General features: G+C 51.1%; 1 protein-coding gene and 1 long non-coding RNA gene across 2 annotated transcripts in view; both read right to left on the reverse strand.

Annotated features, from left to right (window-relative positions):
- Window positions 1-214: 214 nt before the first annotated feature.
- On the reverse strand, window positions 215-5,996 carry LOC110595478. The gene is made up of 2 exons (XR_002481866.1): window positions 5,640-5,996; window positions 215-784 (listed from the first exon to the last, which is right to left on the reverse strand). It is a non-coding gene; the product is annotated as an uncharacterized LOC110595478 (long non-coding RNA).
- A 568-nt stretch (window positions 5,997-6,564) lies between these two features.
- Window positions 6,565-12,085, reverse strand: part of DPF3 (double PHD fingers 3) — an 81,783-nt gene continuing 76,262 nt past the window's right edge. The window contains exons 7-8 of the mRNA XM_021711409.1: window positions 9,518-9,646; window positions 6,565-6,813 (exon numbers count right to left, since the gene is read on the reverse strand). Of these exons, the coding sequence (XP_021567084.1) occupies window positions 6,617-6,813; window positions 9,518-9,646 (326 nt within the window). The 3' untranslated portion in view covers window positions 6,565-6,616. The remainder of the gene's footprint in view (window positions 6,814-9,517; window positions 9,647-12,085) is intronic.

Consider the following 12,085-nt stretch of genomic DNA (forward strand, 5'->3'; position numbering starts at 1 on the left):
AGAGAACAGGCCTGCCAGGGTGAGGGGGCAGCAGGGCTAGGGGAAATGGCTGCTCTGTGGTTAATGGATCCCAGTCCAGTCTTAACACACAGTCACTGAACATCACCAACACGGTCAAGAGATCTTTGAAGAAGGAGAAAAGTCTATCACTCTTCACTTGCCACATCCAACTAGCAAGAAATAAAAATATCTACAGGACATATACGAATGGTCCTTTGAAAAGCCTGAGAGAGCAGAGCTGACTTTTATTTTCTTATTAAAGTGTGGGGCATTTTTCCTTAGTGTTAATATGCAGTCTTTATTTTACATTAAGCACTCTTTTCATTTCATGTCTTCACAAAATTGCTTTTAAGTTTTGAAGCGAAAGGTACTTTAAACAAAAATACTGTGCAGGGTCAGCACTCTTTTCTTTAAATATTGAAATAAATAAAATAGTTAACTCTTTTTTTTTCCATCAGTTTGTTCATGTTCAGTTATTTCTATTGTAGAGCAATTCCAGTCTGACCTGGGTACTTTCTCACAGACAAAGAAAATGTGGTGAAGTATTTTAAAAAAAGAAAAGGGATCTTCTCATTACACAAACGAAGGCCATTCCCGAGACTTCTCTGAGCTGAGTTGAATTTTGCTGGAAGACAGTCCACTCCTGGGTTGGCTGAAACACATGCACAGGAGGGAGCCGGGCAGGGGAGGAGGAGGCGGAGACACCAATCATCCTGGCTTCTTTCCACCTTCTTCGGAAATGACTTGCTTGAAGGATGCCAGGATCCCCAGGTCATAGAGTTGACTGCAGAGGGAAAGGCAATGAAAGATAAAACAAAAAACAACAGCACAGAACAACTACCTAAAAAAGAAAGATTCAAATTAAGAGGGTGGCAGACATGAAATGAATTAAAAAGAAAAAAAAAGAAAGCCAACAGCGAATGGCCACACTAATGAGTCTACCACCATGTACGGCAAAACCAGGCTATGTCCCCAGGGCCTTGGACATCACACAGTCAGCCAGTAATAGGAAGGTCACCCACCACTGTTGGGCAGAGATGGAGGACATGGCTGGACTTTTGTTCCTAGGCAATGGCGCAGGCCATACCAGATGTGCGCAGAGAACTTGTGTTTCTCCTCTACTGAGAAACCACACACACTGATCTTGCCACAGTTAGAACACCCCACAGAGGACCTCTAGAATGCAACCAGCCTGCCTGTCATGCAGTGAAAATGAGTATCCTGTGATATAGACCAGCTCAGCCACAGGAACCCAGTGAAGGATCCACCAGAGGCCAGAGGACACCACGTCACAAGCACACACCATATCAGGCCCCAGGACTCAAGGGTGTCAGTTACTGGGAGAGAACACAGTCAAGAACCACTCCATCCTGCACTGACCTGTGACCCCAGCATCAGCCTGGGACCCTGGTTGTATTCACATCGCATGGCCCAACAGCCTGGATGGGAACCAGCAAGGCACAGACATGCTAGAAAGATACCTGCTGCATTATCTTGGTGTTTAGAACGAAAGGTAAACCCCGGGATCAGGCACTGAACCAAGTGACCTCCATTGATCCAAAACCATTCCTGAGGGCGAAGACAGGTACCCAGATCACACAAAGCAGAGCGGGAAGAGAAGAATAAAAGAAAACAGGGGCCTACATAGAACATGGCCAAGGTACATCAAAAACCAAGAGCAGCTCAACTTCACGAACCAGATAGCACCCAAATCTATACACATGTATTACCCAAGCCCCACCACTCCTTCTAGTACCCAGAACCCACTCTCCTTCTAGCCTAAGCTCACCTCACTTTCCAGTGCCGAAGGCCCCACCTCTCCTTCTAGTGTCAAGACCCGCTTCTCCTTATAGTGCCCAAGGCCCCACCTCTCCTTCTGTCACCCAAGATTCCACCTGTCCTTCTTGTGTCCAAGGACCCACCTCTCCTTCTTGTGCCCAAGGCCCCAACTCTTCTCCTAGTACCCAAGGCCCCACCTCTCCTTCCAATACCCAAGGACCCACCTCTCTTTCTAATACCCAGGTACCCACTCTCCTTCTAGTGGCCAAAGCCCCACCTCTCCTTCCAGTACCCTCTTAGAATTCAAGGCTCCACCTCTCTTTCCAGTACCCAAGGCCCCACTACTCCTTCTAGTACCCAAGGCCCCAGCTCTCCTTCCAATATCCAAGTCCCCACCTCTCCATCTATTACCCAACACCTCACCTCTCTTTCTAGTATCCAAGGCCCCACTTCTCCTTAGAGTACCCAAGCCCAGCTCTCCTTCCAGTTCCCAAAGCCCCACCTCTCCTTCTAGTACTCAAGTTCTCACCTCTCCTTCTAGTACCCAAGGCATCACTCCTGCCAGGTGTGCAGGTCTGGATTATATAATTCCAAAGCAGAGACTCTCTCTGTCCACCATCCTCCTCCTCACCTTCTCCTCTCCGCTCCCCACAGCCACTGTCTCCCTTTCTGAAGGCCTTGCTCATCCCCCTCCCTTTTTCTCCTGTCCCTCTCCCCTTCTGTGAAGGCAGCACCAGGCAGCCCCACAATGTTCATGGAGAGACACAAAGCACGTGGGATGGCGCCAGGGCTGCTGTGGATTGAACATGGTGTTTCTTATTAAATCCCTCTCTGAAACACTAGTTGCAAATTGGATTACTGACTTAGAGTACCTTTAAAAAATTAAATGTGTATTTAATGTGTATTTCTAATTCCCAGTGTTATCATGATTATGGTATCTGATCTCTCAGTAATATAAATAAAGGATTCAATTGTTCTAGGTAGTAACATTAACGTCAGATAGACAACAGTAGTCACCTTGGCATCAACAGAAGCCCCAGGGGATCTGAATGTTGTAACACATTTACAAAGTGCTATGTCTTTGTTTCCCCTATCTCTGGGCTGAGAGGGAAAATCAGGTGCTGTTTCTGGCGCATTTGTATGGCACATCCCTGAGCTGAGGACAGGGGAAGCCAGTCAGATCATTTTCATCCAGATGACTAAGTTAATTTGTATTCTGAAATCTGATACTTATTTAACAAAAGCAACAACAGAAAGACAAGTGTGTTTGCTTACACAGCTCCTGAAATTTCTTTTTTTATTATTATGTATTTTTTTATTTTAAAATTGTGGGGTACAGTTAAGGGTTAGGTATACCAATGAAATTTCTGAAGTTACCAAAAAGGAGCTGTCTTCAGACACTAGGAGGGAATGTCTGGAAATGATGGTTTAGAGAATAAGTTATCGGGCTGGGCTCAGTGGCTCAGCCTGTAATCCCAGCACTTTGGGAGGCCGAGGCGAGTGGATTGCCTGAGCCCATGGGTTCGAGACCCATCCAGGCAACTTGGTGAGACCTCATCTCTACAATAAATCAAAAAAAAAATTAGCCAGTGTGGTAGCACACGCCTGTAGTTCCAGCTACTTGGAAGGCTGAGGCGGAAGGATCACCGGAGTTCAGCAGGTGGAGGCTGTGGTGGCCGGGAGCATGCCACAACACTCCAGTTTGGGTGACAGAGTGAGAGACTCCAACTCAAAAAAAAAGATGAGTTATTTATAATGTTCTGCACAAAATCTTAATCTGAATCCTCTTTTACAGGATCTAGTTGTCTGCTCTTCAGTTGCTGAAATTGCCTTTAGTAAGTTTAGCTTTTAAAGCTATTTTCCTTTAAATACCCTTTCTTCAAGTGAAACTGAGAAAAGCAAAGCATCTATGCACATACATACACATATGTATATATTTATACATATCGTCACCATAAAGACTATGCACGGGGCAGGCCCAGCGATCATGAAGGGTCGGTTCTAGATTCTGGCTGTCAGGCCCCTTACTAGCTGTGCACATCTTAACCTTCTTAATTTCCCCATCTGCAAGCTGGGGTGCAGTTGTGAGGGTCATAATCCAAGGAAAGCACCAGAACACGCCTCGCACATGAAGCTGACCGCTGCTCTCTAGAGAAAGGGGAGAAGACCTAACATCGATCTGCCTCATGACTGGAAGCCCAGGAGGCCACATCCCCCTCCTGCTCCTTCTCTCAGTTCCTTCCTCTGTCTTAAGACACAGGCCCAAAGCAACATCCTTTCCACCCCTTGAACTCCACTCATGCACACTCTCCAGGTAAGCTTCTCCCAACTGCAGAGTGAAAGATGTGAACCTGATCATCTTAAATGCCCCTTCTGGTTCTATTTTTAAGGGCATAAATTCTGGGTCTATTCAAGGACACCACAAGAAAGGAGAGGTGAATGTTCAGGCAACACTAAGACAGGTGCCCAGGCTCATGCTGGCTACCCCCAGAGAGGAGACTATCACCTGAGGTGAACCTGAGGGTCGAGCTGTGCTACTCAAAATAGCATAGACAGGTAGCACGCATCCTCAGGTAAGTCTTCCCCTAGGGCCTGCCTGGTAAGGCAGTTCTGGACTTCTGGTTCCCATCCAAACATGGACTAGACTCTGAAACTAGGTTGCCTTTTACTATTGGCTTTAATTATGTGGATTAAAAAGAAAAAAAAACTCAAGTCAAAGGCAAACTGTCATTGAGAATTGCAAGACAGACTGCAGACAGGAGCGTGAATAGCTGAATGACTTCACGCAGAAGCTCACATTTCATCAAGGTGGCGTAAGGTGCAACCCTATGAATCCAAGGTCGGAGTGGAGGCACCAAGGGAGGGAGGACAGGCAGGGGGCATGAGCTGTGCCTCCAGTGGACCAGCCAACTGCAGCCAGCCACCTGACTCTCTGCACATGAGCATGAGGAACATCCCAACACAGGGTGCCATGCTTCCCAAAACAGGTCACAAACAGGCTAGGCAGAATCCCCTGGGGGGACGGGGCTGCCATATCTGCTCTGAAGACGGAGGGTGGATGCCAGGTGAGCATACAGCCCTCCCACAAGGAAGGAAGCCCCTCTGCCTCAGCCCCAGCCCCGCACCAAGGCCCAGCAAGGCCTCTCTACCCATTCTTGCTTTAGCTGGGTTGGCTGGTTTTTTTTAATATGCGTCTAATCCATAAAGGTCTGCAAAGGCTGGTAGTCAAAGCTGAACTTCCCAGACACTCAGAAGCAGCCACCTGGATCTCCCTACCCAAGTCAAAGGCCCTGCCCACAGCTGCAGAACCACACTCCCCAGCTGGAGACCCTCACCATGCACAGAAAGTTCAGAGTCTTCAGGATGGCTGAGTGTTGGGCCTAGTCAGGTGTCTTCTTCCACTGGGACTCATCCCCTTGGCTGTGAAACTGGTACCCAAAAAGGGAGTACCACTCGGCCACACAGCACCCGTGGCAACACCTCCACATCCCTGCCAAGTCCAGCCTCAGTCCTAGCCTCCACCTACAGGTCCAGCCAAGGGAGGCAGAGGTAGCCAAGCACCACCCCAGCTGTTCCCCTTGTTCCTGTGTAGCCAAAGCTAGAAGTGAGAGCCCATGCTACCCACGCAGAGCCCCGACCCCAAGCCAAGCACACTGGCTTTCTGCCCTGCCAGGCCCTGGGTACCACACACACAGCCACCAAGGGCAGGAGCCATGCCAGCCACTGTTCCCACTCTAAAGGGGTCCAAACCCAGGAGAATGAAAACACAAGCTGAGGGAAAGGAAAAAGAAAGAAAAAGAAAACTGAAAAAAAGCATGATGGTTTTGCCCATGTGGCAGGCCAGGCCAGCCAAGACGTACCTTTGGACGGGGACCTCGCAGTCATCTCTCTTGGGAGGTGTCAGGGAGGCGGTGGCGTCCTCCATGCCCAGGCCTCCAGCAGTGCCACTTGGCTTCCTTCCAGGAGGCGCTATTGGAAACAAAACAAGGTGCCTGGCGGCCACTGTGAAAACAGCAAAAACGCAGGAGGCCTGACCATCCAGGTCCCGGCGTCATCAGCTGACAAGGGAGACACACCACGGGCGCCCTTCCTTCTTCCACGAGCACCTTGACCTTCTGCTCATACACTGTTCCCATGCTTGGGGGTGGCTCTTGTAGGAGGAGCGTGAGGAGGACCTGGCAACAGGTCAGCAGCTGCCAGCAGATGCAGGGCCAGGAGGCGGCCAGGCGCGCCGACCTCCCAGGGCTGTTGTCTCCTCACAAGCAAGGGAGGATGGAAGGTTGGGAGGAGACTCGAATGGTCTCCCTAGGAGCTGCAGACCCCGTGGGGACACACTCCCCAGGGTTCACCCTAAACAGGACATTACTTCAACTTCCATGATTTCCCTTCTTACTCTCAAAAAAAAGTCTGACTCTGATAATAGCTAGAATATATAAATAATAATTTTCATGTTATTGGTTTTTTTGTTTTCAAACCCAAAGTTCTTCTCGTCATTTCAACAATAAATACGAAAATGGAGGAAGTCAACTCTGCTCACACCCAGAAGGCCCCTCCCTCGAGAGAGACCATCCGCCTGATGCGCTACAGAGGACACACGGCAGCACGAGGCAGTCTCAGAGGGACTCATCTGCTCTCTTGTTCGGTTTTGTTTCAGTCATTTGTGCTTCTGTCGTGCAGACCCAAAACAGAGGGTGGCAGGGGTGGGACACGCAGGAACTGAGGGCAAAGCAAGGAGAGGGGACACCTAATGTTGTCTTCACATAAAGGAGAGATCGGAATCCGCACCACGGCCAGAGTCACGGGGATGGCCAGCCGCCCGAGCATCTGGCCTGTGGCCTCAGCAACGGCCCTTTTTATCTGCTGTGGGCGACCCTCGGCTGCCACGGCGTCCCCGGCAGGAGCGAGGCTCTTCCAAATCGTCCTCATCAAAGCCGTGGAAAGTTGAGGTGTCACTTTCTGACGTGGAACCGAATAAGTCCTCCGTGGTGCGCGCTGCGGCCGCCGCCTCCTTCCTGCCTTCTCCTCCCAAATGAGCTGACATGTATGATGAATATATCAGCACAGTGTCAAGCAACAGACAGCATCATTAACACTCTCACGACGCCACTACAGCTGTTCTCAACAGCAAGACCACACACCGCTCCACACCAAAAGGGGCTGACCGGGGCACGTCACCTGGTGATGGGGGTGGGGACACGGCAAACATTTACAGGGAGGCAGCTTCCCTCTCCCCGAAAAGGCACCGTCTCCACCACAACACATATGTCCACAGCTTCCGACCACGAATCACCCCTGAGCTTCCTTCTGCCCTGTGGACACCCGCCCACCACCATCTTGGTGTTTATCCTGGCCAGCACTGCGCTGCTGTTTTTGGTGGGTGTTTCTGTGAACAGTGTCCTTCACTTTGACAGTCAGTTTACAAAGGCGTTACTGTCAGACCACCCATCCGAGGCAGCTAAGCCTCAGTCTGTTTCATTTCTGTGTGTATCCGCTTCTAATCCCATTCTCTCAGAACCTTTTCAATTCTGCCCCGACGCCATGTTGTTCATCTGCATCGAGAGTAAAGGCAGTTGGAGAGTCTGACAAGTGGTAGTAGCAAAAGAGTTTCTAGTTTTCTTTAACCACTGGAGGAAGTTTCCATGATCTGTTCCCAAATATGCACGCACGCCCGCACATACTCCAGCCACCTAACATGCTCAGGTCTTAGTCATTCCAGAAAGTCCTGAGTTGTCATATTCAACTCAGAGCATTGGGAGAGTGAGAGCTGGGGGTAGGAGAAGCCTCCCAAGACAGAGCATCCTGAAGACTGTGATCTCAGGGCTGAGCTCGTCACTTTCCAAATGTACCTGGGCCCACCCAGCACCAGGTCACAACAGGACCCTTGTGGTGCTGATTCTGGGAATCTCACTTTCTCCCAGAAAGCAGCAGTGACAGGGCAGACAGGGAAGGTAAGGCAGCTCTTCCAAGCCCATGCTGCTCTCCAGAAAGATCTGAGGGATCCCAGGAAGGATCCTGCACTTGCCCTCCCCAGCATATCCTGCAGGCTAATGCCACCTGATATATTCCCCAGATGCCAACTGCTCCAGTTGGGCTTCAGGCTCAGACTTCAACTAAGTGATCCGCCAAGCTAAACCCCCAGAAGATGCACAGAGGGCACCTAGGCTGGCCTGCAGGACCCCGCATCCCAGGGGACAGCACTTAGGCAAAGCTGGGAGGAGACTGTGGAAGGAGGCTTCATGCAGAAAGACAGCCTCCCCTTTCTGGTGCTCATGAGCTTCATTCAAGCACCCCAACTTTTGAAGAAAGAAGGGGGAAGTAAGACAGGCTGGCTGAGAACCCTGCAGCCTTGTCACCAGCCCAGCGGAGGTGCTGGCTGGCCATGACACTATGGGGAGATCCCTCATCTGCCTTAGCCGCCTTAAGCAAGCTTGCTTCTGGCAGCAGGGAGCCCATTTGATGGCTCACTTTTACAAAACACAGAATAGAATTTCAGTGCTTCATTGTTTTAAGTATCTAAAAACCAGAGTCCTTGTGATAGCACAAGGCCCTGTCTAAGTTCAATGTTCAGTATCATGATTGGACAGTGACTGAACTGACAGAATTACACACAGGGACCCCCCATCAGGTCCAGGAAAGATCAGTGTAGGGGTCGTGTGATGGTCCTCTCTTGAACTTGAGTGTCAATCTTGAGCTCTAAACGACCTGACATCCACGTGTCAAGGGTTAGCGCCAAGGTCTACGGACAGAGCAAGGAAGCTGAGTTGATACTAGAAACCAGAAGTGGTCACCTCAGTCCTCCTCTTGGGACTGGGGAAGACGACCCCAGACAGAGAGGCAGGGAGAAGAGGCATGTCCTCAAGACTGAGCCAGCCACCTGACCAACTGTGCTGCACCTCCCAGTCAGCAGTTGCTGAGACCAAGATGGAGCCAACATCCTGCCTCCACTCAGCAGCACTTGGGCCTAGTTCTGATATGACAGAGCACAGAAAGGGGTAGTACCAGTCAGCCAGGACCAGCTGGAAAACACTGACTTGCTTAGAACTGAAAAGCAAAACAACAGCTCGAACAAGATTTGAGGCCAAATTCATGTTAAGATGAAGGAGCAAGGTCTCTTTCTCTTATTTTAGTTTCCAATAGGTTAAAAACAAAAAACATTTGCCACCTGGAACCTGGGCTAATCCAGTAAATGCCTGCCCTCTGGGCTTGGGTCTCTCGGAGCCTCTTCTGTCCCATGTAGAAACACGGGCTGGGTGGCCAGCATAGATGGCATCTACGCAGCTGCCCGGGGCCCAGTGATCTTCATACCCATGGTTGACAACACGATCGCTGTCCCCACACACGTGTTCTCAGGGTCTTCAGGTGTGCCCAGGCACTTGCACAGAATAGACACTCCTTCTCTGATAGGTGTGTCATCCAACACAAGGAGGCATGCTGACTGAGTCTCTGGAAGTTTCCACCCAACCTTGTGGTGGTTCACAGCAACACACACCAAGAAATACCCACCTCGCAGGAAAGCTAGACACAAGTCACAAATGTCCCTTGGCCCTTGGCCCTGGGTCCTAAGGCGTTACTGTCAGTCCTTAAGACCCAACGAGAAAAATGTCAGTGACCTGAAAACCCCTCTCCACCGGCATCACCACCACTGTCATGACCCCTGTGCCCTCCAGCCCAAGGCAGCCAAGGAACACAAGCAGCAGTTCCTGGCCTAGGGACATGACGCGGGACAGGCTGCACTCACCAGAGCGTCCACAGTCCGCACAGGACACCAGCTCCTCTGGCTGTCCACTCTTCTTGTTCATGGCAGAGCCTCCCAGGCAGAAGTCACAGTAGTTATTGGGAATGACTGTTCCATCCGGTCCTTTCTGGGCTGTGGGGACATGAAAAAAATCCCAATTTCAGGCTGAAATGCTGACTGCCTCCTCCTCTCTACCCACAGTGTGGTGGACTCTGCTCCCAGAAGAGCGTGAAGTCTAGGGCCTGAGGTTTTGTTGCAACCACAGTGCTGAGTTGGGCTGGGTTTCTCTTCGGGTCCTCCTAGGCTTAATGGTACCTATGTCTCGCAAGTCACCCAGCATTGACATTAATTCCTACAAAATGCCCCAGCTCTGTGTTTGTGCATAAATCACCCACTCTTCTGCCTGTCCCCTGGGTGACTGCACCACCAGAAGGCCTGCTGCCACAGTGAACTGTCCCTGGCCCCAAGCAGCCAGCCTCAGGGCCCTAGCCAGAGTATCAGGCAGCAACCAGGAGCAGAGGCATGGCCAGAGGCAGCAAGACAGTCAGAACCCAGACTGACCCTGGGAGAGAGGGTCTTGGTTGGGAGATCCTGCCTGTCCCTGAAGAGGAAAACCAACACACACTAATGGGTGGCTGTTTCCAGAAGGATACCACCAGTGCCCTCGGGGCTTGAATGGACATCACAGTGGCTGTCCATTCCAGTTCAGCCTCGCCTCCCTGAAACCCAGGCCTGCTGACCCTGGAGAGCACTGGCACAAGCTCACCTGCAGACCCCTTACCTAGAATTAGAATCGGACATGGGTTTCCAGGTGCTCACTCAGCTCTGTACCGGGGGTTGGGTAAGCAGGGGTACATGCACCTGTCTCAAGTGACAGAATACATGAACTCACAGCTACCCTACTCCCAGTCACTGCTAGGAGTTCCTAAGCAAAGGTAAGAGAAGTCCTGGCATGTGATCTGAAAAGCAAGACCTATGAGCACAGCACAAGTCTTCGAGTACCAAGACCACATGGTTTCTGGGGCTGGCCAGGACAGCCTCAAGCGGGTTCCGTGCAAAGAGGAACGCCTCTGATTCCTGTTTCCCTCTCCCCACTATGAGCATTTCCTCATCATGTCCACACTCCCATTTTCAACAAGAAGAAAAGTCTCCTGGGATCTGCCTTAGCCACCGTGTATCTTCCTCCTGCCACACCCAGCGCTGCTGCCGCTTGTGACTCATTGGCTCACATGTGCCAGGGTCCCGCAGGGCGCAAAGCGCAGAGGAAGCAGATAGGCAAGCAGGAATCCCATCCAGACAGCAAGTGATAAACGGATTCACCCGCTTTAATATGATTCCCTCTGGCCTCCGCTTTGCCTCAGATCAGAAAGCCTACCTGGGAAGGCGGAAGACAAAAGCTGGTGGAATTACATTACGGAGGGTTAATCCATTTATCAGTCGCTATTTGGACTGTTTAATCAGTTTCTGAGTCATGGGTTTCCGTCTTCAGGGAGGCAGACAATCTCCACAGGAGGAGAGCTGGCGTTTGGGGAGAGACAGAGGAGCTGATCGCACATCCCCTACAGAGGGGTCTACTGAGTGTGGCCTTTTCTCCATCAGCCACTGGGCCTCAAATGTCTGCAGGGCACACAGGAAGGTTCTGCAAATCATCCCCAAAAGCCAGCACATCTGCAAGAATGTTACCCTGCCTGGAACCTCTCTATTGTCCAAATCCAGAGGGGCCCTCAGTCTCCACACTGTCTTGAGACCTCTCCTGGGAGAGCCCAAGCATGCCAGTGAGCAGAAACTCTGGGTCTCCTCATCAAGAGATGAATGGAAACCTACCAAGGAGGGACAGAAAGAAGAGGTGGGTGCACTAACCCCAGGGGCTGCCAGTGAGCCATGGCGCTACTCACATTGGAAGTGGGGTGGATATAGAGGGTCAGAGGGACCTTGGGTGAGCCACAGAGAGTGTCATCACCTCAGAGGTGAGGCAGATATAGAGGGTGGGAGGGTGTGGGTGAGCCACAGTGTGCATCATGATGGAGGTGGGGCAAATATAGAGAGTGGGAGGGGCCGCAGGTGAGCCACAGCAAGAGTCACGATGGAGATGGGACAAATAGAGAGAGTGGGAGGATGTGGTTGAGCCTGGGAGGGGCCACAGGTGAGCCACTGTGCACATCCTGCTGGAGAAAGTTGGGGCTGGGGGTGGCGCAATAAGCCATAGGGCATGCCAAGATAGTGGTGGGGCAGGTAAAGAAGGTGGGAAGTGCCATGGGTGAGCCACGGTGCATCTCACAATGGAAGTGGGGCAGATATATTAATAGAAGGCTGAGTTGCCAGGCACACCTCAGCAGCCAACCACACAGAAGGTGTCCACAGACTCCCGTGTGTCTCATCCTGTGAACACCCTGGAAGCCCATATCCCACCACCACCCCACTCCCACAACTCAGGGATGTCAGGAATGCTAAATTTCCTCCCCATTTGCAGAATCTTTCAGCAACCAAAGAATCTGGTTCTCCCAAGACACTGTATCCTGTGCACTGTGTGAGGAGGAAGATGGAAAACACAGTCTGAGAACTTCTAGATCA

Source organism: Carlito syrichta, unplaced genomic scaffold (assembly GCF_000164805.1).
Source record: "Carlito syrichta isolate Samal-C Ts95f unplaced genomic scaffold, Tarsius_syrichta-2.0.1 Scaffold83815, whole genome shotgun sequence".
Lineage (NCBI taxonomy): Eukaryota > Metazoa > Chordata > Mammalia > Primates > Tarsiidae > Carlito > Carlito syrichta.